Source organism: Mastigoproctus giganteus, chromosome 8, assembly GCF_048544385.1.
Source record: "Mastigoproctus giganteus isolate SK-2022 chromosome 8, ASM4854438v1, whole genome shotgun sequence".
Lineage (NCBI taxonomy): Eukaryota > Metazoa > Arthropoda > Arachnida > Uropygi > Thelyphonidae > Mastigoproctus > Mastigoproctus giganteus.
The window spans coordinates 91000920-91027210 of NC_143582.1; the positions used below are offsets into that span (position 1 = coordinate 91000920).

At 35.6% G+C, this 26291-nt stretch overlaps 1 protein-coding gene across 4 annotated transcripts in view; it reads left to right on the plus strand.

Moving 5' to 3' along the window:
• Positions 1–26291, plus strand: part of LOC150081714 (protein strawberry notch homolog 1-like) — a 374252-nt gene that overhangs the window by 78455 nt on the left and 269506 nt on the right. For all 4 annotated transcript variants that reach the window (XM_090378820.1, XM_090378821.1, XM_090378819.1 and 1 more), the window contains exons 3-4: positions 3408–3510; positions 17929–18138. In XM_090378820.1, coding sequence (XP_090234946.1) covers positions 3408–3510; positions 17929–18138 — 313 coding nt within the window. The remainder of the gene's footprint in view (positions 1–3407; positions 3511–17928; positions 18139–26291) is intronic.

Below are 26291 nucleotides of genomic sequence, written 5' to 3' on the forward strand. Positions count from 1 at the left end.
CTATAATGAAGTGACCAAGGAACTGGATGCAAAAAATCATATACTTGGATTTCAGGAAGGCTTTTTTTGCTGTTGCCCATAAAAAGACTGGAGCAATGTGGCATTAAGGGTAAGTTACTGATTTGATAATAATAAGAGCTTAATTGACAGTACTCACCTGTGAGTACCGTCAATTAAGCTCTTATTGCTATTATTATTATTAAGTTGATTACATAATGGTACATTAAGAAGCTCTATAAATCAGCTTAGGGGTAAGCTACTGCTATGGATGAAGGGATGGTTAAGTGAAAGAAGACAGAGTGGTTATCAATGTCACTGCTCTTCGTGGAGTTCTCCAGGGTTCAGTGCCAGGCCCATTGTTGTTTTCAATATTTATCAATGATATTGATGAAGGTATGTCAGGCTTAATGTCTACGTTTGCAGATGATACAAAGGTTGGCATAACTGTTGTTAACCACTGTTGGTGGTTAACAACAGTTATGAGGGTGAGCTACTGCAAAAGGATCTAGGAATATCGGGTCAATGGGATGAGAAATGGCAGTTGAAGTTTAACAATGATAAATGCAAGTTACTGCACATTGGTAGCTGTAACCCAAGAGTAACTTATCAACTGTGTAGCACTACACTCAGATAGTGGAGAATGAAAAAGACTTAGGGGTAATTGTGCAGTTAGACAAAATTCTCTTTGTAGTGCACACATGCAGCCATGGGGTTTTGTCAATTATATACAGAAACTTTGCTAGCATGGATGAGAAGGTTGATTTTCCTTTGTATATAATTTGTACGTAATTAATAATTAAAAAATAAAATAAATAAATTTTGCATATTTGTAGCATACACCACTTTTGTATCATAATTTTTAACCTTACTTTTTTTCTGTTATTAATATACTACCATAGACTAATAATCAAACAGATCTCGGAACACTTTATTTTGGCAGGCTTTTGCATAGAGGTAATGACATATGAAAAAGTAGCAATGCAGTGATCTAATATGCCATTCATATGCGATTTAGCCTGAAGTATACAGGTTGAAGGAGAGGGGAAGTGAACCAATATCATAACTAAACTCACTTCCTAGTATAAATTTTTTTTTATAATTATCAGCATTTCAAAATATTATTATTAAAATAAATGACTACGGATTTGTGGTTGAAAAAAGTAACTTTAAAATGAGAAGCAAGTACAGTACTTCTAGTATTGCAACTGTGGTCGATGAAAACGAACATAATATTGTCACACTTCAAAGTGAGGATGAGCGATCACAGCATTTTGTTGCCCAAAAATCCAAAATGAAAAACAGGAACCAAATAATAAATGACCAAAACGAAAGTATGATGACAGTTATTTGAATTTCAGTTTGACATGTTGGAAATAAAGATGTTCCTGATGCACAGTGCGTCATATGTAATAAAATATTAGCAACATTTCTTTGGCTCTCACTAAACTTGTGTTTCGTAAATATATTGTGAGATGAAAAGTGTTCTGTGACTAGAAAAGTTTGGGAAACGCTGGTATAAGGCCAGGGTTAGGCCACATCTTGAGTACTGCATACAGGTCTGAAGGCCTCACTTTAGGAAAGCTGCACATCTGCTGGAACAGGTGCAGAGAAGGGCAACCAGATTGGTGAAGGGAACAAAAGGTTGCTCTCACCTAGAAAGGCTTCAGTTGTGCAAATTGCAGCGTCTCAAGACTAGGCATCTGTGGAGAGATCTGATTGAGGTGTTTAAAACCTTGAATGGATTGAGTAAGCTGAATGCTAATGGTATTTTTCCACTTGCTGAGACTACACACACGAGGGGGACAAATTCAAGTTGAGGAAGGATGGCTTTAGGATAGATGTGTGGAACCACTGGCAACAATCAACCAACCACTTTCCTTCAGCTGGTGGTTGGTTGATTGTTGGAACAGGCTTCTATCTGTTGTTTTGGAAGTGGATGGGTTGAATAAATTAAAGGAATAACTAGACAAATTCTTGGATGGTACAGATGGGTGAACTGTGGTTTTTTTTTTTTTTTGGCAGTTGCTATATAAGCTTGCTTTTTTGCATCATTTGCCATTACTACTACTGCTATTATCAACAAACAGTCCATTTGGTGAGTTTCATTAACTTTAGGAAATGTGCTACTTCTGAAACCATGGTAAAAATTTACTGCAGTCATATTTAATCTACATTTGTGACTATAGCAATTTTTATTTACTAATTTTACTTTTTTGTTTTTTGATGGGGCTTAGCATATGAAGCTTGAGAAACTTTTCAGAAGTGAGTAATGTACTATAATTTAAGTAGTGGTAAAAGTTCTTTGAACCTCCATTGGAACATTGCATTATCTTTCTACACTAGCTGAAAGTCTGTGCACATTAGATTTCAGAAACCTCGTCATTCAGAAATTAGTAAGAAAGAGCCATGTTTATGAGATTCTATTATCTGTTTATTAAAATTTAAATTCATTATGGAAGGTTATTTTATGCTAATGCTGCTTATTAATGTTTTTTAAAATTACTGAGGTTCTGTAGATAAAAACGTTGAAGAACATTGATTTAAATAAGAGGATATGTAGGCTGGTTTGCTGACTGGCTTTGGGAGAGGGGTTGGATTAGAATTTTGACAAAGTTATTATTGTTATTATTTGGTTTTTAGGAGCATTAGCAACTAAGGCCATATTGCTCCGGGGATATGTGGTGGTCATTTCCTGACCTTTCCGCATCCTCCGTATTTGGTGGGCACGGGCTCGAACCCTGGTCTAATCAAGAAGCATGTGCTATGCACTGCTGCTCCTGGCTACAGAGGCGCCATTGACAAATTAGCTGTACATTAGTACATATGCTTTGCTGTAGGGTGCTTGTTTGTGTGATCTTTTTGTGTTGTGGCTATAAGAGTCGGTGTGTTTATAGATTGATTTGCATCTTATGCAAGTTTAAAACCATATAATAGCTTATGGTTAACCTTATTCCTCCTGCCTGAGATACTCAAACTACATTTTCAACTGTGAAGATGCTTTTAAGAAATTACCCACACTGATACAATTTGAACTGAAATTACCCACACTGATGCAATTAGTAGATGTACCATATTGTCACAGAGACTGTGACAGATGTTAAATTGTATACCTGTTTTGCTGTCTTATTATAAGTGGAGTAAATCAGTTATTACAGAAGTAAAAACTGTTATAGCAGTTAGTATGCCATCAAAATATTCATACTTTCATGTATATGAATATTTTGGAAAATAATAGTATAACAAACCTGTTATCAAGCTATCCTTTTAACTTTTAATGTGTAAAAAAAAAAAAAAAAAAAAATAGAGGAGAGTGAGAGTCACTGACCATTACTCTATCTTAATATTTGCTAGGTAAGTATTCTATAATAGATTTAGATATTTGAAAGGTGTTTAAACTGTCTTTTCAGCCTGAAACAGCAAAAATTCCTAATCCTGTGGCCGAAGAGCCAGAAGAAGAAGAGGAAGAATTAGGCTATGCAGAAACCTATGCTGAATATATGCCTTCTAAGTGTGAGTTTACTTGAAATTTTTATACTTAAAACCTGTTCATGTTATAAAGCTCATAAAATAAAGAGACATTGGAAACAGTGACGGATTAAGGCATGGGCTAGCAGAGTCCTTGCCCAAGGCATCATTCTTTAAGGGGGACCAATTTAAAAAAAATATATATATATATATATCCTTAGTAAAGGGGGCACCTAAAAATCTTTTTTCTGGGGGCTCAAAAATACCTTGGTCTGCCACTGATTGGAGATCAGTGATCTTCAATGTGTGAGTTCTCCAGAGTATGCATGTATATTTACATTACCCATTTCCTATTATCTCAATAATAGAAATTTCATTTCATTAATTTTTTTACTTTGAGGTTCTTTAAGCTTTCAAAATATTTTAATATTTTGAAAGCAAAGTGCAAAACAAAAACGAATAAAATTTATATTGTTTGAGATAACAAGAAATGAGCAAAAAGTTTGAAGCAGTTGAAAAGTTCTGGTCAGCCCAGCCCTATGCTATATTTAGATATTCTTGAAGTGCTTTTTTTTTTTCTTTTTTTAACACCAGTCTTGTAGTTCCTAATGAGATGAGTATTGATCAGATAAAATCCTTCTTTATTCTATTATGCATTGTTTAATTGTATTCTATAATTTTTTTTGACATTTTTCTATTTCACAGATCCAGCTTATTATTTCATAAGTGTTTCTAAAATCATCATTCAGTCTCAGTGTAGCATAGTGTTACATGATTAGATTTATAATTCTGTTTTGTTCTCTTTGCTCACACATTTCTAAGTTTGAAGACTTTTTTTTCTTCTTTTTTTTTGTCACTGTTTGGCACATTGTGCTGAGTAAATTTTTATATTTTTTCTGTTAATTTAAAAAATTTTTGATTTTAGTTTTGCTTTACTGTATTCATCATTCTGTCATACCCATGGTAAGTGGTATAAGGCCTAAAATAATAGTAAAATAGCAGTCATTATCTTTGTTCTACTCTTGTGTAAGAGTAGAACAAAAATAAGTATAATATTTAATACTATTATAGTAACAAAAAAAAAAATTGCAAAAAAATTTTTGCAGTTTTTGTTGTTACTATAATAGCATTGATTAATGTTGATATTCTAATGCTAATGATGTAAGTTAAAGTGTGCATGCTTTTTTCAATCATTTTTGGTGTTCCAAAATAAGGTTAGGTAATATGCAAATGCATTAATGCACAACTTTCTTATCACTTAACATTAGTATTAATAGTGACAAATGATGCAAGGAAGCAAGCTTATACATCATCAACAAGAAAAAAAAAAAAAAAACTGCTCAACCCCTCTAATAACACTGACGAACAAAATGAAACTTTTTTTCCCCCTAGTATCCATAATTTTCTTAATTATGGATATCTTAATAATTATCTACAAAACAGTAGATAATTATTGTTAAAAAAAGTGATAATTCCAGTCTCAAGTGAGACTATAATTATCACTTTTTACACAGTTAAAAATAGTACAGTACATACACTATTGTAAAAAAACATTTATTTACAATTTAAAGATGTTGTGCAGAATTAATTCTGATAAGAGATTGAACAGTGCTGCATTCCATGTAAATTTTAAAGGAAAAAAAATGATCGTTTATTGAAATAAGTTGGGAAAAAAACTTTACAGAAAACATTCCAATAACCCAACTATTTAGAGGCCAATTTTGATATTTCGAAATCCTTGTAGATATTGTTTTGCCAAAACAATATCCACAAGGTGTTGCTGTTGTAGTGCTACTGACATAATTTAAAGTTGGCATGCTTTCAGTAATCATTTTTGGTGTTCAGAAATAAGATTAATAAGCAAATGTCTTTGGTACACTTTGTCTGGAATGTTGTAGTACAACATCCTACAGTAGTCTGCTGACATACATTTGTTTCAAAAACCTTGATAGCAGTTTTCCATTGACTTAATGTCTTGTTGAAATTGTTCGCCCCCCCCCTTTGGGAAAAGAACCTTAGTGCAAATGCAAGAATTGAAGTTTCAAAAGCATATGACATCTCGTTTTTTTAATTTTGAGCTGTTTCTGAAATTCATGTTTGTATGTGGGATACCTATGGTTACCCAAAAGTTTTCACAAAACCACCTGCCATGCTTTTAGTTCTAATACATTTCTGCAAGCTTTCATCCTGCATAAGCATAATGAAAGTTTTGAAGAATGAGTGGTGGGTGGTATGATCCATTAATGGAACATACTGCATTCCTGGCAATCGTGTGTACTTTGATATTTGATCATTATTGAAACATTATTCACTCACATTCAATGTAATGGCCTGCAGTAGAAACTCTGTCCCTTTGACATAGAAAACAATAGTGTTTTGAGGTTACTGCAATGCTGTATTGAATTGCATAGAGCACAGTCTTCATGTTAGTCTAAAGTGTCTTCCCCCCTTTGATGAACAGAGTGGGAAATGGAGTGCGGATGGCTTTAACCAGGTGTTGGCATGGGACCTGACAGATGCTTATCAATAAAAAAAAAAAAAAATCTCACAAGTTACCCTTTAATTAATATGTTCATTAATTAATTGCTGACCGCATCACAGTGTTTACGTATATGCACCTACATATACAGAACAGCCAAGCCGTCCGTCATGTACACTGTATTTGAAACAGCCCAGTTCTGCTGCGAATGCTCATACTCGCTTAGCAGATCCTAGCCCTTAGCCTTAAAATTTCAATATACTGTAATTTTGTATTGTTTTTTTTTTATTTTGAATTATTTTAGTTCCTGGATATAAATTAGAAAATGTACTTATTGTTCTAAACACATTAAAATAAGTATGAAAAAACAATTGAATATTATTTCTTTAATTTAGATTTTTTTCATACAATTTATTATTCTTAGAGATATAGAAATTGTGCATAAAATGCAGTATGAGGCGAATTTTTAAATAAAAAAATTTTTGTTTAAAAATCCTGTACCAAAAGCCAAATGTTTCTTTTTCATGCATTTTTCAAAAAAAAAAAAAAATCCCTCATTGCCCTTCCACGTGCACCACCTTAAAAATTTTCTGCCAGCGACCATGCACCCGGTGCTGGGGGATGCCGGGAATTTTTCATAATGAATTTCATAATGAATGGTGTCTTCACATTAAAAAGTTTGAGAACCACTGGTCTAATATGATGGGCAATTCTCCTCATATACAGCTTTCATCTCATGTATTGGTTTTGCTTCTCAGTTTTGCAAATGAAAAAATTTTATAATGGATCAGACCTGAACCTTCTCCAGCATACCACCTCTCACTGTATTCTTAGTTCTAGTTCAGTAACCAATGGATCTAGAAAAATATATGTTAAATAGGAGACTTAGTAGTATGCACACCCTATCAAATCCCTAACTCAAATATTTCTAGGTGAGAGTAAATATTTATTGATCACCTATTGTAATAATACTGTTTTATAAATTTTCTTTAAAAAAATAATAAAAATATACAAGTATTGCAATCTTTTAAGAAAAGATGAAATACTGCTGTAGTTTCATGGACAATTCAAAAATGCCCAAAATTTTTTTTCAATAACTAAAAATAAAATTTCACCTGCAAGATGCTGTACCACTGTTTGTGTAATAGAGTTTGTACCACAACTGCTGGGTCAAGTTCCCATTATGCAAAAGAACAGCTTTGCGATTTCACTGGTGTTGGTGAAGAGGCACCATTCAAGATGTAAGGTGTACGTGTGACAATTCCACTGATGTCATTTGCAGTAGTAGTAGAGTAGACTGCTTACTGCAAACAATGCCACCAAGACTTGGTTCTTTTTGTTTAACCAAGCTTGTTGGTTAAACAAAAGAGCTTGGTCTCTAATGAAGTCATTCAGTTCATCTTGGTTAAACAACTGTCTCTTCAGTGAGCATTTATACTCAGGGTTGGCTGAAGTTATTTGGGCTCTGCCAATTGCAGTCCATTTCATCTTCTAAATAATCTAGTTCATGCTGTGGAGGTGGTAGTAGTGGCAAATGATGCAAGAAAGAAAGCTTATATAGTGTCAGCCAAAAAAAAAAAAAAAACACAGTTCACCCATCCATACCAGCCAAGAATTTGTCTAGTTCTCCTTTCAATTTATTCAACCCATCCACTTCCAAAACAACAGATGAAAGCCTTTTCCAACAATCAACCACTTGCTATATTTTGAGTACCCACAAAAAATTCTCTCTTATTTTGGTCTCACTGATTTGAGAAAATTTTTGCCTCAAAGAGGAAAATCCTTCTCTGTTTTTTGTCCATTGCTTTCACAAATATTTTTATCAAACCTAGCTTGATGTGCAATGGAGGTAAGTAGATTTTTGTCTTATCCACCAAAGGAGCATGTTCTACATTTTTCTGGCCTGGCATAGTTTCTGAACAGGCTGTCCATTTTTTACCTTGTAGTGGCAGAACAAGGTGTTAAATTGGAAAAAAACGGAAAAGAACCTGTAGGTTATTTTCCTTCCCGTGAACTGCATGGGCCAGTGGATACTTATTTCCATTATGCAGTAAAACTGCTTTCAAACTGATCTTCGATGAATCACTAAAAAACCTCCACTGCTCGGGGATGTGCTCCAGATGTAACTCATTAATTCCTGAACATAGTTACAATATACCAAAGCACCATCAATGGAGTAATAGATTATTATGTTAGATTGCCTCCTCCTATAAAAAGACACCTTTACACCCTTTTCAAGAAGATTCCACTGCTGAAGCCATGATCCTAGTAATTGAGGCTTGGTTTTGGAGAGGTCCAAATCTCAGACCAAATTGCTCCATTCTGCCTGAGTGGTTAGATGTGGCTTCACAGTATCAAGAGTTGAAAAGTCTGGATCTGTACTCATTCTGCATCTTCTAGAGACTCCTTTTCCAATTCTGAATCAGTCAAGTCCATAAGTTTCTGGTGGCTTTGGCACTGACATTATACCGTTAGGATACTCTTCGTTATGCTTGGATTTCCCAGAAAAACCAGAAATATTGGTCATGCAAAAGTAGCAGTTGTTTATGTGGTCTTGAGGTTCCCGCCATATCACCGGAACAGAAAAAGGCATTGATTTATGACTACCTCTAAGCCAGCCTGTCAAAGTCCTTGAATTTGAGCTACAGGAAATCTTTGGAGCCCATACTTTATATTGATCTCTGAACTTACATCCAAAATAGACTGGCCCCGAGTGCCAAGCGAGTGATCTAGCGATTTCCAAAGCGATTTTCAAAGCGAATTTTCTATAAAGAAGTAGTTAAAATTTCTAAAGTCTTTTACTTTCAAAGTTATTTATTTTCTGGCTCTTTATAAATAAAGAAGGAAGCCTCCTACAAGAAAGGAAAATCACCTTTCTTTTGTATATATATAACTAACTCTTGTAACACACTAACCACTAACTTTTTATCGCTTGGTCACTGGTGGCACTGCTCCTACCTCCACGTGGCGGGGCAGGTAACCTGGGAGAAGGAAGCTCCTCTCCCGGGGCGAAAAGGAGCAACAATGGATTGCGACGAATTTCCACCAATAGAGCCAACAGGCTCTCAACAAATTGACACCCGTAGAAGGGAACATGATCCTAGTCTCTCGAAAAGAATGAGAACAGATTCTAGCAAACCAGAACCACCAGCTTTTTTGATAATGCATTCATTATCGAATCAACCAGTAAGCAATTTGTCTCCCTTTGTCATTCAAAGGTGTCTTGAAAATTCAGCAGGAACACCAAAAATGGTAAAACGACTTCAGTCAGGAGATCTATTAATTGAAACCACGCAGGCAAGACACTCTGAACTGTTATTGAAACTGTCAACTATAAGCGGAATCCCAATTAAAGTCACGCCGCATAATACACTGAACTCCTCTAAAGGAGTAATAAGTGAGTGGGATCTACTAAACGTCACTGAAGAGGAAATAGTTACGGAATTACAAGAACAAAAAGTAACACAAGCAAGGCGAATCATGATCCGGAAAGACGATAAACTAGTTCCAACACGAAATATCATATTGACCTTCAGTACACCAAATTTATCAAACTCAGTAAAAGCAGGCTACCTCCACTGCCGAGTCCGAGCATACATTCCAAATCCCTTAAGGTGTTTCAAATGCCAAAAATTCGGTCATTCTCAAACAACATGCAGAGGAGAAAATACATGTCCTATTTGTGGTTCGAAAAATCATTCTCAAACAGATTGTACTGCAAAATCTCCAGAGTGCCCAAATTGTAAGAATGATCACCCAGCTTATTCAAAATCATGTGATCTGTGGAAAATGGAAAAAAATATACAGAAGTTTAAGATTGAACACAAAGTATCATATCAAGAAGCAAGAAGACAAGTCAAGGTAACTATGCCAAAACGCAGCTATGCTACTGCTACCCAAAACTGTCAAGCTGTTGCTACCCAAACAGAAGTGTCAATCCCACCTAACACATCCATTGCAGAATGGGCACGATCTGTACTTTTGACAGATCAGCCCGCTAACAAACCTGTTTCAATAGACGAAGTAAACAATACCCCACTCTCAGTTCCATCTAAAATTACATCAATCGATAAATCACGAAGGAAACCACAAAGGCAACGTGCCTCTGAATTGAAACAACCAAATTCAAGCAGTATGGACAGCGAAGCTGTAAATGCACAAGAAGAAACAGTCCTTGAAAAATTACATCAATCGATAAATCACGAAGGAAACCACAAAGGCAACGTGCCTCTGAATTGAAACAACCAAATTCAAGCAGTATGGACAGCGAAGCTGTAAATGCACAAGAAGAAACAGTTCTTGATCTTCATGCAGAAGATGACATGGAGACTGGATGTTCATCTACTGGTATCGATGATGTAGAAGGGAGTACAGAATATGGACGCCCTTATTTTCCAAGAAAGGATAAGATAAAACATGATCGTCAAAAGCAAACTGCACCCTCTTACAAGAAACAGACAGAATCATCTTCCCTCTCTAAAACCAAATAATGATGCACATCATACAATGGAATTGCAGAGGTTTACGTAGTAATACCGATGATATATACGATTTGATCTCACAATATAATCCGGTAGCCTTTTGCTTGCAAGAGACTTACTTAAATCCACAGGTAACTTATTCGATTAAACATTTTACAGCCCATAGAAAAGATAGATTTAGTTCAAGCCATGCACATGGTGGAGTTGCAATTCTAGTGAATTGTAAATTTCCAGCAAGAAACATTCCTCTTCAGACCCACTTAGAAGCCGTTGCAGTTCGTGTAGCAATGGGAAAAACAATAACTCTCGTCTCATTGTATCTTCCACCTAACAATATCTACACGTTGAAAGAATTAGAAGATCTTATAAAACAGATACCATCTCCTTTTTGTCTTCTTGGTGACCTAAATGCACATCATCCGCTATGGGGATCTGCTTACATGGATAATAGAGGGCACTTGCTAGAAAAACTCATAGACCAACTGAACCTAACTTTGCTGAACACTGGTCATAACACCTACACTCATCTCTCCACGGGATGTATGTCGGCAATTGACTTATCTATATGCTCCCCTGAGTTACTTCCTACTATAGATTGGACGGTTTTAAATGATCTGCACAACAGTGATCATTTTCCAATAATATGCAGAATTCAAACAATGCAGACACCTTGCCCCGATCATCGGGTATTATGGAAATTTTCTAAAGCAGATTGGGAAAAGTTTTCTGTCTCCATCTCCTTTGATAGCCAATTGATACAACTAGGGTCCATTGATGATGCCACCGAGCACATTACCAAACAAATACTAGCAGCAGCTTCCAAAGCAATACCAAAATTTTCTACTTTCAAACACAGAAACCTTAAACACTGGTGGAATGACGCTTGTACCATAGCGAAAAAAAGAAAAAAATAAAGCCTGGAATCAGTTCCATAAGTTTCCGACCACCGACAACCTAATCCAGTTTAAAAGGCTTAAGGCAAAAGCACGACAAATTAGAAGACAAGCCAAAAAAGAATCATGGATACAGTTTGCCTCTTCTATCACAAAAGACACTAGCAGTAAAACTATTTGGAAAAAAATTCGACAACTAAATGGCAAATTTTTCCCGGTTTCTGCTCCAATATTAATCAAGAACGGACAAGAAATATCCTCACCACAAGAAATAGCTAATGCGCTTGCAGAGACTTTCTCCGAAACTTCTGCCACTACAGCTTATGATACTTCCTTTCTACAAACTAAAGCCATAGCTGAAAAATATAAGATAAATTTCCAAACTACTCAGTCTCTAGCCTACAATCAACCTTTTCGTCTTTTTGAACTCCAAACAGCAATAAACAGATCACCAAATAGCGCTGCTGGAGCTGATGGAATCTATTATGTAATGCTAAAACATCTAAACAATATAGATTTGAATTTGCTAATAACTTTCTTTAATCGAATCTTCCTTGAAGGTACATATCCCTCTACCTGGCATCACTCCGTTATTCTAGCCTTTCCCAAACCAGGAAAGGATCAATCACTCACACAAAATTATCGACCAATCTCCCTCACCAGTTGTCTTGGCAAAACTCTAGAAAAGATGGTACACAGGCGACTTACCTGGATTCTTGAAACTCAAAAGTTGCTAAACAACAATCAATTTGGATTCCGACAAAACAGATCCACTTTAGATCTCATGGTGAAAGCAGAAACTAACATCCGTAATGCTTATGTAAAAAACGAACACCTTGTAATGGTAAGTTTGGACATTGAAAAGGCTTTTGACACAACTTGGAGGTATGGCATATTGCGAGAACTTTATTCCCTAGGACTGCGGGGACATTTACCGAAATTTATTAAAAACTTCCTCCAAAACAGAACTTTTCAGGTTCGCTATCAATCAGTACTTTCTCGTATCTATACCCAAGAAGAAGGTGTCCCACAAGGGTCAATACTTAGCGCTACTCTTTTTTCACTTAGGCTAAACACTATAACTCACAATATTCCCAGTACTGTCGAATTATACATGTATGCTGATGATCTCACTCTATCTTGCAGTTCAAAAAATATTCCTACCATTGAAAGACAGCTGCAACTCTCCATAAATAAGCTGGAAATATGGACACAGCACAATGGATATCGTATGTCAGAACAAAAAACAGTTGCAATCCACTTCTGCAAAAAACGCAAGCTGCATCCGGAACCGGAACTTCGGCTAAAGAACCACCTGATACCACTCACCAGTAATTTTCGTTTCCTAGGTTTAATGTTGGACACCAAACTTAACTTTGTTTCTCACATAACATATCTCCGAACAGTATGCTTAAAGAAACTAAATATTCTTCGGTCCATTTCTGCTATGAAATGGGGTGCTGATAGATACTCTCTCCTACATCTGTATCGCGCTCTTATCAGGTCCCGATTAGATTATGGAGCTGTTGTCTATGACTCTGCTAGGAAAAGTGCACTAACCAGACTGAACACCATCCAACACAGTGCCCTTCGTACTTCGCTAGGAGCCTTTAGAACATCCCCTGTCCAGAGTCTGTATGTAGAGGCGTATGAACCTCCACTTCACCTTAGAAGGAAAATGCTGCTCCTTAATTATGCAGCCAAAATTCAAAGCCTTCCAGCCCATCCTGTTCGACCATTGCTTCTCAACCCTGATTGGATCACGTTCTACAACAGCAAAGTTACAGAAAATAGACCCACTGGTATTCGATTAAAAGAATTGATACATGCCTGGGACATAAACTTTGACAATATGCTTCAAGAGAAAGATGTACCTGATCCACCCTGGTCTGTAACTCTACCTCACTGTGATAACTATTTTCAGCAATGGGGAAAAAAATCCCTGCCATATGAAAGTATTAAACAGCTACATAAAGACCATGCCCTCAACAATGCTCAACGCTGTATAATATATACAGACGGTTCGAAAACAGACTCTTCTGTTGGTGCTGCAGCTGTCTTTTCCACTTTTACGCTTTCAATATCATTACCAGTTGAGTGTAGCAGTTACACTGCAGAATTATACGCAATAAAATTAGCCCTAGAAAATATAAACACTTCCCACAATACTAGCAGTATAATATACATAGATTCCATGAGTGCAGTATCCGCTTTGGACAATAAACTTTCAATATCGCATCCCGTCATAAAACAAATTTTTTCCTGCTTAAACCAGCTACGAAGTAAGAATCATGCAGTGCTATTTTGCTGGATCCCAGGGCACTCTGGTATCACAGGTAACGAGAGAGCAGATCAGGCAGCCAAACAACCAAACAGTGCAATACCATCACATTACCATGTACCATACGTAGATTATTTGAAGCACATTAAAAAAATCAATACAATCCAGTGGTCTGAAATCTGGAGGTCACAAACGAACAACAAATTGCTTGAAATCAAAGAGAAACCAGCACTATGGAAATCTAGCTTAAGAAAAAACAGACAAGAAGAGGTTGTGCTAGCAAGATTACGCATAGGGCATACACATCCAACCCATATATATCTACTCAAGCAGGAGGTCCCACCTCAATGCACTCATTGCGCTTTACCACTTACCGTCAAGCATATACTCTTAGATTGTAAGCAGTATTCCTATTTCCGAAAAAATAGTTTCCCTTCACTGTCACAACTGAAAGAGCCTCTATCACTTGCCCATATTATTGGAAACAATGCGAATTTAAAAGAACTATTCACCTTTCTTAAGCAGATACAAATATATGATTTTCTATGATTACAAACTGGAACCAAATTTTATATAAAAACAGGTCATAAGAACAGGCACATTTTGGCCCTAGTTGCCCTTGTGCCCAAAAATACCAATACCAATACCAATCCAAAATAGACTTCATGGGCTTTTCTCACAAGTTGTGACACTGGCTTCCACTGTGATTTTAATACCACTTCTCCACAATTGCAGCAGCAAAAGCTGTCAGGCTTATTTCAGCAAGAATGCAACATTTTCATGTATGTTTAAAGTATTTTTTTTTTTTTTTTTCATGAAAACCCCAAACACGAAAGGTATCAAAACCTATAGTACTTAGTACCGTGCATGGGTTAAAGGAGAAGTATGGGGGGAGGGGAATGCCGGAAACTTTGCTCTAGAGACTAAACATGGGTTTCACCACTTCAAGCCTCCAATAAGCAAAGTGGTGGTATTTCACAGGTTGATGAAAGTCATCTACCACAATAAAGAAATTGTAGCTTTTTATTTTTAATTTAAACACTTCAGAGTTTACACTAATGCACACAACACTCGTTTACAAACACTTGTTCACCACTTGCTCTCTGAAACAGACTTTTTGAAATACAAAGATGCTTGCTTAGTGTGGAACCCACTTGTATATATACTGGTAGAGAAGTTTCTGGAAGAGGCTTACGATGCTTTTATAGAACTCCATCTAAAGTTCTAGAACCTTCCAGAAACATCTGACCTTTCATCTGCATGCAACACTATTCTAGAATGGTCCAGAACATTCTTGAATGTTGTAGAAATCTCCCGAATGTTCTAGAACAAATTTTTAAAAAATAAATGAATAGATAAAATAGATGGAAAAGATGCTTAAACCAACTACAGGTCTTGGTTTTCAATCGTTAACCTATGATATTTGAAAACTGAATGAGAACTTTTTAAGTATATATATCTGAATTTTTAAACATATTTCCTAAAAGAATCTATCAATTATTTTGGGGAGGAAATTGATGCCGACCAGTGTTTTTTGAGTTTCTTTAAACTTTTCCATGCTCAGGTGGTAGATGACTTTCATCAACCGGTGAAATACTACCACTTTGCTTATTGGAGGCTTGAAGTGGTGAAATCCATGTTTAGTCTCTAGAGCAAAGTTTCCGGCATCTCCCTCCCCCATACTTCTCCTTTAACCCATGCACGGTACTAAGTACTATAGGTTTTGATACCTTTCGTGTTTGGGGTTTTCATTAAAAAAAAACCAAATTTTTAGTAAATCATAACCAATGTTTCTAGTGTTGTTTAATAATTGATTTTGCTCTGTCTTGATTTAAGAGTTGATCTTGATTATACATTGAAACTTTAACGGACAGCCATGGGAAATGAGAATTTGTCCCTTAGAGAGAAGTGTCTGCTAACAAGAAGTCTGAGGGAGAAAAAAAAAAAAAAGAAAGAAAAATCGTTAAACATTTAATGTAAAATTAAATTAAAATATATACAGATTTTGAACAATATTTTTGTAAATAATATACAATTACATACACAAGAGATAAAGAAAAATCGTCAAACGTTTAATGTAAAATTAAATTATATACAGATTTTGCACAATATTTTTGTAAATAATATACATACAAGTGTGCTATGCATATTATGACTTTATCTTAAGAAAAATACATACAGTAATCACTTATTTTCTTCTGCACCTTCTTCCGGCTGATAATTTTGTTTTCAACATTTGTTTGGAGTGAAGAAACCATCGAAAGTCCTTCAGTATCTTCCTCAGCGACGAAAAACATTTTTAAATGATTGATTTGTATGAGCTCTTCTTCCATTTTCATCGGTGGTTCGTCGTTAATATGTTCTTCGACAGAATGACCTCCTTCCATTTCTTCATCCTCATGAAGAACTTCTTGAACAATATCAATGATAATGTCGTTGATATCTAGAGCACCATCTTCTGTAGTGAGGTTTGAGTCTATATCTTTGTAGCCAGGGTCACTTGTAGCTGAAGTATCGTACATTATCAATAGACGTTGAAGTTCTTGTTCTTCTTGTTGTTCCACATTGCTGTTCACAACTTCAATTTTTGCGTTTGAGAAGCCAGACTTTACAAAACAGTTCACAACAGTTTGTTTTCTAATTGCGTTTACTGAAGAGGAAATCCATTGAATCGCATCTAGGATGCTGATTTTCTTTGCAAGGTCACTCGCACATGTTACATCGTTCATGTTTGCAATGAGATGTCTTAAAACACATTTTCTGTAGTGAAGTTTAAAATTTTTTATTATCCCTTGATCCAAGGGCTGACACTCTGCAGTTGTGTTTGGTGGCAGAAAAGCGATTTGAATGTTGGACAATTCAATGTGCGGGTGAGATGCAGCATTATTCATGAAAAGAATAATTTTTCTGTTTTGACGAATCATGTTTTGGTTAAAGTGACTTATCATTTCGCTCATGATATCTCGTGTCATCCACGCTTTTTTATTAGACTTCCAGACAACATTCAAAAGATTCAACTTTATGCCCTTGAAACAACGAGGATTTTGTGGTTTTCCTATAACAAGAGGTTGTTCAAAGTCTCCCAGCATATTTGTACACAATAGTACAGTCAAGCGTTCCTTAGAAATTTTTCCGCCCTGGCACTTTTCGTTTTTTAGACTCATTGTTTTTTCAGGAAGAGCTTTAAAAAACAACCCTGTTTTGTCACAGTTGTAAATATCCTTAGCTTCAAAATCACAACATAAATCTTCCAATTTGACGGTCCACTCTGTTACAACCCCAGTATCAACAGATCCACCTTCACCACTTATGGTTTTCCAAGAAATTTTATGCCGAGTTTTGAACTTGTCTGGCCATCCCACAGAAGCTTTGAACTCATTTACTCCCATAGATTTCGCAACCTCCATGGCCTTTTCCCTAATAATAGGTCCATTGGTGGGAATTTTTTTAGCACGTGTGCAACAATGCCACTCATACGTAACATTGTCAATTTGAAGTCCAACAGTTTTCAGGATTGATTTTTTGAACCTGATCATTTCCATGTTGCCAAAATTGTTTGAGCAGTTCATTTTTTTTCTTTAGGATGTCGCTTACCTGCGTCTTCCCGATTTTGAATTTTGCAGCGAGATTGTGAACACTATTTTTTTGCCGATCATACACATTAATGAGTTCGACTTTATCTTTTAAAGTTAAATGTTTATGAGAAGACATTGTGCACTTCACACGACACTGAAAAAAACTGAAAAGACGAAAGGCCGACCAAATTCCCTCCCCCCTGCACACACCGAATTCATCAGAAGTTTTACACGTGCCTTAAAATTCTTGAAAAAGAGTTTAGAACCGCGACGTAAACCTTGATAAAATTCAGAGAATCGGAAATAGAAAATAAACACACGATTGAGGCAATACATGGAAGAAAAGTTCCTAGAAAAAGGGCCGTGAGCTCGCCTGCTGTCCATTATGGGGAGTTCAAATTAAGTGCTAATCTAAACGAAACAGTGCAGATTGCCTGTCCGCGTCCGTTACAGAGAATGTCCGCTAGACAGAAGCTGAAAACACGTTAATACCAATAGAGGAGAGTTGGGGAATTTGAAAATGTCCGTTGTAGAGAGATGTCCATTAGAGAGAGGTGTCTGTTAGGAGAAGTTTAACTGTATTTACTTTGATGTAATTTTTGTTCAGTTTTCTGAAAATTTTAATGGTTTGGGGCCAGTAATCTCATTCCATATGCAAAAATAATTACCTTTTGTCTTATAGAAGTTTTGCAGTTAAGATGATATAAGCTTATATTACTCATGAAGCAAGTTGTATAAGCTGTTTCTTTTACAGTAAAAATTGGAGAACGTCATCCTGATCCTGTAGTCGAAACTAGTTCTCTGTCTAGCATACAGCCACCAAATGTTGAATATCATCTCTCCATTTCTGAAGAAGTAGTAGACAGGAAGCTTTTATCAGCTCTCCAGTTAGAAGCCATTGTTTATGCTTGCCAAAAGCATGAAAATATCCTGCCTGATGGATCGCGATCTGGATTTCTGATTGGTAAGTTAGTAATTTTCAAATAATATGAGGATTATTGTTAAAGCTATAGTGCTTTTTTGATAGAATTTTTAGTTAGTATTGTGTATTATGATAAGATACAGTTAATGGTAAATAAAATCATACTAATCACATTCTCTTCATATATTAGAGACCAGATTACCACACACACAAACACACGGAAAAAGAAAAACAAAAGGAAGATAGATAATAGAAATTTATTTGTGTAGGTCCTAAGATCAACAAATAAAATTTGTTCGTTATCTTATGAGTTATTTAGCATTGGGTCGCTTTGAAAAGTAGAAACAAAGAATGACAAGATACTGCATAATGGTTCTTTCACTCAAGTATGTTATACCATACAGATCCAAGACTCATCTAGACAGGAATTCACCAGTTTCCTCCATGTTTCCAGCTTCTTAGAACATCGTGTGCTTGGTTTGTAATGGAGTTCCCCCCAAACCAGTGATCTCACGTAGCAAAATAAATTATTTCCAAATGAAGATGGAAACTGTTATGACTAGAAATGGGCCACAGAATGGTTTCAGAATTTGATTCACTCAGGAAAGTGCCACCAGGTGTAGAAGGTTGAAAAACACTGCTATAAATGTGATAAACAACAGTTTCATTACTATAATTTACCAATGATTTCTACTTTACTTCAGTAATCATTGACAATTCTCATAGAGATTTTAATGCTGATTTTAGAAATGCATTTGAATTATCTCTATCGTGTACAGTTTTGATTACAACTGGTTTGTTATAGCACTTGTGCAGCTGGAACTCCCAGATGAAGGTATTATTAAACATCTTTTTAGAAAACAATATGCACCATATAATTCCCTTGAGTTGTGTGACAATTCAAGTGAAAGCAGTGAGTGTATGAAGCTTGGATATATATTGACTTAATACACCTGAAAACTCATAAGCAGCAGGAAAATCAGATACAACCCTTTCTTTAATGTAGGAAAGTCAGCGTTGACACTTGCTGATTATGACCAACAGACACTGGTATACTTGCTTCCCTCCCATATGGGAATAAAAGTAAGAACTTTGGATCTTTTTAAAAATAAAAATGAAGGCTTTTGGATTTTTTCTGGAATAAAAGTAAATGCTTTGGAATTTTTATGGGATTAACTTTTATTCCTATTTAGGTGCTGAGGTTTCTTGTGGGCATTCTTCTATTGATGTTAGCTAAGGTTATCACTTAGAATTCTAGAATGATGATGGATCTAATATTCCTCACTTGGAGTTGGAGGGTGGAAAATTTTGGCAAAGTTCAGTTGTTATGTAACAATTAAAGGCTCTGTTTGCACCTCTGTACTGAGAAACTTAATAATTCTTGGTATATCCTTTGTGCACACAGATTTAAAAATAATTTCTTATAACATTCCTACTCTTTAGTGAGAATATTTTAAGGGGTTTTTACTGTGCCAATGGGTATAATGGTATTATGAGTATTACATATTGGATGGCTATATTTTAGCACTTTTCTGGTCCTGTGGTCAATTTTATGAAGTGTGATGCATTTTTTTTTTTTTTTAATATCTCTAACACTCCGATTTGAATGCTTTTCAGCTTGTATCACTTTCTTTTATAAATTCTAGGAATTACTGTGTAATTTCTAGTAACAACTGACAGGCTGGTTTAAATTAAACTGTATTAAAATAAATAAATAACTAGATTTTTACATAAATAAAGTACTAAAACAGATATAAAATAAAAGCGTTAAAATATATATAAATAAAAAAGCAATAAATAGAGCTTTCGGGACAAGATGTCCCTTCATCAGCTAGTCGGTGTATGGGTAAAATAACAGAAGATGACTGGACATGTTCATAAATCACAACTCCAGTGCCAGTAACACAATATTACACATGTGTAAGGAACACCAGCTCTCATCGCATTGTATTATGGCAGACCCCATAATGGAGTGTATATGAACTCCCCTATTACGATTCATAGTACTGTTACAGCTGATTTTGTGAAAGCCTCAAACCACGAGTGCTCGCAGCACATCAATAGACGACAGTTTCAATGTCGTGTCAGGGATCAAGGTTATGCTGCTCGACCCAGTACTGTTCAGCAGCAGCAGCAGCAGCAGAGCACATCAAAGTTAGTGGTGTGGAGAGCCACCTCATGCTCTGAGACATGATCTTTTAACCTCCTGGCAGTCTCACAATCCAGACCTGCAATATGGTAAATTGAACCGCTCCTTAAAAGGGAGAAATAGGTGTTTTAACTCTGGAAATAATGGAATGGAATTTCATACCAGGAAATTGCATTGCATTTGTGCATCCCGTGTTCGTCATTATCAATTGCTTATCTTTTTTACTGTTTTAAATTTTATAACCCAAAAAAAAAAAAAGAAAAAAAAAGTTGGTGAACAGAAATATTATTCAAGCAAACTTCATATCTTGTAAAGGTAATGCTATATTTACTGTAATATTTATTAGAAATTAACATGTTTAAACCCATGTCAGCAATTTTATTGAGTTTATAACTTTTTAGCATTTTACTTTCCTGACTGAACATTTTTTCGAGTGCTCTGCCCCACCCCTATTTTCCCCATAAGTTCTGTTTTTAATGTGCGAAATACTATAAGACAGAGATTTTTAGGAACACATGTACTGCATTGTAGAGGTATAACTGACTGTAATATGATTAGCTTTTAGATGTCTTCATTCTATCTCGATCTATTCACTTTTTATGGATCCTGTAAAATTTGAAAAATGTCATGTTTCTGAAATGGCCAAATCAGTTGTTGGATTTTTTGCATTTAATAATTTTAATTAAAAAATTAAAATAAATACAAAACCTGCATGATTAACAATTTTTAGAATTAGAAAACAGGTCTTGATTATCGAGTTCTATGCGGTGTTGTGCAATTTTATTGTGATTTTGTCAATCAATCAGATCCTCCCCACAATAATGAGTTTTATCTCTGTTGCCTACATCCCTTATTATTTGGGCACGTTTGAATATCTCGCTCAAGTTTTACATTCTTACCGTATATGGAGTATGCAATTTCCTGTCAGGAAATTGCATTCCACTATTTCCAGAGTGAAAACACCTATTTCTCCTTTTTTATGGAGCAGTTCCATTTACCATATTACATGTCTAGATTTCGGGGTGTGTTATGTTGGTGAGACTGTCAGGTGGTTAAAAGATCGTGTCTCAGAGCATGAAGTGGCTCTCTGCACCCCTATCTTTGAATGCGCTCTGCTGTTGCTGAACATTATTGGGTCGAGCAGCATTACCTTGATCCCCAACATGACATTGAAACCGTAGACTATTGGCGTGATTACCACCAGTGCTCATGGTTTGAGGCACTCCACATAGTCAGCTGTAACAGTACTATGAATTGTAATAGGGGAGTTCGTATACACTCCATTATGGAGTCTGCTGTACTACAGTGCGATGAGACTGGCGTTCCTTATGCATGCATAATACAGGAGGGCCTCAATTAACGTGATTAATTGAGGCCCTCAATTAACGTCCCGCAAGCGCATTGCACAAAACGGAAACGCATTAATCGAATATAATAACCAATAGGAAAAATTATAATTGGTCTTTGACCTTCTGGAATGTCCATAAAGAATTTTAAAAATACCTTTTAAATAACTTTTTAACTGTATACAGTGTAAAAGATAATGAAAATAATTATGGAATTAAATGTTTATTGCATAAAACAGCGGTTCCCAAACTGCGCGCCATGGAATATTTTAAAATTTCGAGGGAAACACAGCGATACTCGCCATCTGTCGGACACTGCGCGAACTACTAGCTCGAGGTAGTTCACAGTTTTGTTTCTTATTAAGTTGTTTGGACCTAACTACTAAGCGGAACTGTTAGGTATTTCTTTTGGTCTGAGTGCGCCTTAAAAAAATTACTGAGACACTAAGGGCGCCGTGAATCGAGAAAGTTTGGGAACCTCTGACATAAAATACACAATGAAGAAATGACGGTTGCGGAAATATTTGAACAGTGTTGACTTTCTCTTTTCATCAGTCAATTTCCAATAGCTGACAACAATCTTCTCTGGGCCCTGGCGAAATAAATATTGCAGAGAACGATATTTATTTGCGATATGAAAGATTTCATCTAATTCTTTTACCGTTATCTCCTTCGCAGTAACATTTTCATCTGGCTCATTTAAAAATTTGAATTTTTATGCAAGTGTGCATTGACTTTATTAGCAGGAGACAAACAAGTAACACGTCTTCTTCCGATGGAACACACCGAGGCGGGCAACAGGCAAACGTTTGTTTATTGACCATACTACTTGCAGTAAGCTTTAACGCGCGATTCAAATCTTTTTCAACTATCGCATTAAAAAAAAAAAAAAAGATCGCGTTAACTGGAAATTTGCATCGTGTAAAGTGAAAAGTGGTATAATTTTTCAAATAGCGTTAACTGAAATTCACGTTAATCGAACTCGCGTTATGAGAGGCCTTCCTGTACTGTGTTACCGGCACCAGAGTTGTGATTTTTGATTATGCCCAATTGTCTTCTGTTATCTTAACCAATAATCAAAATAAAATCAGAATAGAAATTAATTAATCAGAATAGAAGCCCCAAAAGCTTCTATTTTATTGCCTTTTACTTGTGTGTGTGTGTGTGTGTGTGTGTGTGTGTGTGTGTGTGTGTGTGTGTGTGTGTGTGTGTGTGTGTGTGTGTGTGTGTGTGTGTGTGTGTGTGTGTGTGTAAAATATTGTAGGTAGAACATGTTAACGAGCTTTATGTAAAAATTAAAACTGACGAATATACGGTGTACACCCTGGGAGTGATATGTTGTGAAATAAAGGGGGGGGGTGAAATGAACAGGAAAATAAAACAATAAGATTTGCACCAATTGAAACAATACCAAATAAATTTTGAAAATATTTTAAGATTTTGAAAAAAACTTGAAATATTTTGAAAAAACGATCAATGTTTTGCTATAGCAGAGTCCCTGATCCATAAGTTATGTTATTGTAATTCAGACTTATCTAATTTTAAATTTAATTTTCCTCCCATATCATATAGCTTCTCTATATCATTATTCTTGACTATGTTTTGTGCTAATAATATATATTAGTGCTTTTATTTTATATCTGTTTTAGTATTTTACTTATGTATATATCTGTTTTAGTATTTTACTTATGTATATATCTATTTATTTATTTTAATAAAGTTTAACTTAAATCAGTCTTTCGGTCATTACTAGAAATTATATAGCAGTATACAGCCTGACATTCAAGACCTGTTTTCTAATTCTAGAAATTGTTAATCATGCAGGTTTTGTATTTAATTATTTTAATTAAAATTATTAAATGCAAAATATCCAACAATTGATTTGGCCATTTCAGAAACATGACATTTTTAAAATTTTACAGGAATCCACAAAAAGTGAATAGATCGACATAGAGTGAAGATATCTAAAAGCTAATCATATTACAGTCAGTTCCTCTATAATGCGGTACATGTGTTCCTAAAAATCTCTACCTTGTGGTATTTCAAACAACTTGCATTAAAAACAACAGGGCTTATGGGGAAAATAGAGATAGGGCAAAGCACTCAAAAAAATGTTCAGTCAGGAAAGTAAAACACTAAAAAGTTAGAAATCCAATAAAATTGCTGTCACAGGTTAAACATCTTAATTTCTAATAAATATTACAGTAAATATAGCACATTACCTTGAAAAGATATGAAGTTTGCTTAAATGATATTTCTGTTACTGACTTTTTTTTGGGGGGGGGGTTATCAAATTTAAAACAGTAAAAAAGATAAGCAATAATAATGACGAACGTGTAATGCACAAATGAAACAAGTTTATGAAGCTTAAAAAATTGGAATGAAGAGCAGATTCTGAAAATTTACTTATGTCTTTTATATGAATAAAGATTTCGTGGAAGGAGAAACACATTTCACCATAATAACTTAAAAACCCACAAAATTCCAGCTATCAGTATTATCACAAATGCGGAAGATCGAGTTTACTACCAGTTTATAATTCATCATCATCAGCCATTTTCAATCCACTGCAGGATGAAGGCCTCTCCAGCAACTTTCCAGTTCCTTCTGTTTTGAGCACTGGCCATCCATTTACTACCCACAAACTCATGAATTTCATCTATCCATCTCCGCCTTTGTCTTCCAGGTTTTCTTCTAGCTCCTCTTGGATACCATTCTGTTATTTTCTTAGTCCATCTGTCATCATGTCTTCGAGCTATGTGTCCTGCCCAAGACCATTTTAGTTCTTTAGTTTTGATAAGAATGCCCTTTACTTGAGTTTGTTGCTTAATCCATGTTTCTCTTCTTATCTAACAGTCTGATTCCCAATATGATTCGTTCCATTCTTCGCTGTGTAGTTCTCAGCTTCTCTTCCATTCTTTTGGTGAGTGCCCAAGTTTCACTTCCATAAGTCACGTTGGGGAGTATACATTGGTTCATTATTTTACGTTTCAGACAAACTGGGATATTGCTCTTCAGTATGTGACTATATTTCCTGAATGCTATCCATCGAAAATTTATTCTTCTCTTGACTTCCAGCCATTTATCATTATTACAGCTAATAACTTGTCCCAGATAAGTATATGACTCCACCTTTTCAATTACTGCTCCTTCAATCATTATTTCCCTTTCTGTGGCATACTTGTTCATCATTACTTTTGTTTTAGCCATATTCATCTTTAGTCCAAAATCCTTACTAGCTGTGCATAACTGATTAAGATTTTCCTCTAATTCTTTGGGATCATGGCTTATGACCACAATGTCATCTGCAAATCATAAATGGTTTAGGTACTCTCCGTTCACATTGACTCCTTTCTGCGACCAGTATAATCTTCTGAAAGCTTCCTCAAGGGCAGCAGTAAATAGCTTCGGAGGTATTATGTCTCCTTGTCGAACTCCTTTCTCAATTTTAAATTTCCTACTGTCTTTGTCTAGTCTAGTCTGATAAAGGAAGTAGCACTCTCATGTATTTTCTTCAAAATCATAATATATGGGGTATCAATGCCTTGTCTTTCCAGTGCCCGAAACATTGCCTTATGCTGTATGGAGTCAAATGCCTTTTCATAATCCACAAATGCCAGGCATAATGGTGTTTTATATTCATTTGCTTTCTCCATTAGCTGTGATATTACGTGAAGGTGATCCATAGTTGAGAATTCTGTCCTAAAGCCAGCTTGCTCTTTCGGTTGATTCTCATCAAGTATTCTTTCTAATCTGTTAGTAATGACCCTTGTGAACAACTTGTAGATGTGGGATAACAAGCTAATTGGTCTATAATTTACAATTTCTGATTTATCTCCTTTCTTATGCAGCAAAACTAGGATTGCATTATTCCACTGCTTAGGCATCACACCTTTTCTAATGCACTTTGTGAAGAGCCTTGCCAGTTTTTGTGTTATGTCTCTTCCTCCCAATTTTAAAAACTCTACAGTAACTTCATCTTCCCCCGGGGCTTTCTGATTCTTCATTTTCTTCAATGCATGTTCTACCTCATCAGGAAGAATATTGGGTATGTCGTATGTGTTGCTACTTTGCAATCCATCTTCCCCACTGCTGGTATCATTCCCCTGCTCCTTGTATAATTCTCTATAGTAGTCTTCTGCTATTTGAATTATGCTTTCTCTGCTGTTTATAAGTACACCATCGCTATTCTTCAGTTTCAGTATCATTTGTCTTTCTGTATTACTGCTCATGGCTGCTGATTTAAATCCTTTGTTTTCCCTTAATGCTTGTTCTACTTTTCTTGTGTTAAATCTTCTTATGTCCTCTCTGAGTCTCTTTCTAATGGCTTTGCATAACTCAGTATACTCAATTTTCTCCCTGTCAGTGTTTTTCTTGCTTTTCATTTGTCGTCTTCGGTTCATCATGACAAGTGTTTCTTGACTAATTTTTTCTTCTTTGGATTTCTTTTTCCCTATAGGTTTCTTGGGCTTTATCACTTTCAAAAAGTTGTAATATTCCTCGTCGATATCTTGGTCCTCAGCAGTCTGCAGAAGCTCATACTTGTTCTTAAGTTCCAGTACATACTGCTTTTTCTCCTCTTCTGTTATCTCAAAGACCTTTGTATTATTTACTCGAGTCAGTTTTTCCCTTTCCTAAATCTATATCAAGTGTACATCTTACCATTCTGTGATCACTTCCAACATTTACCTTATTCAGGA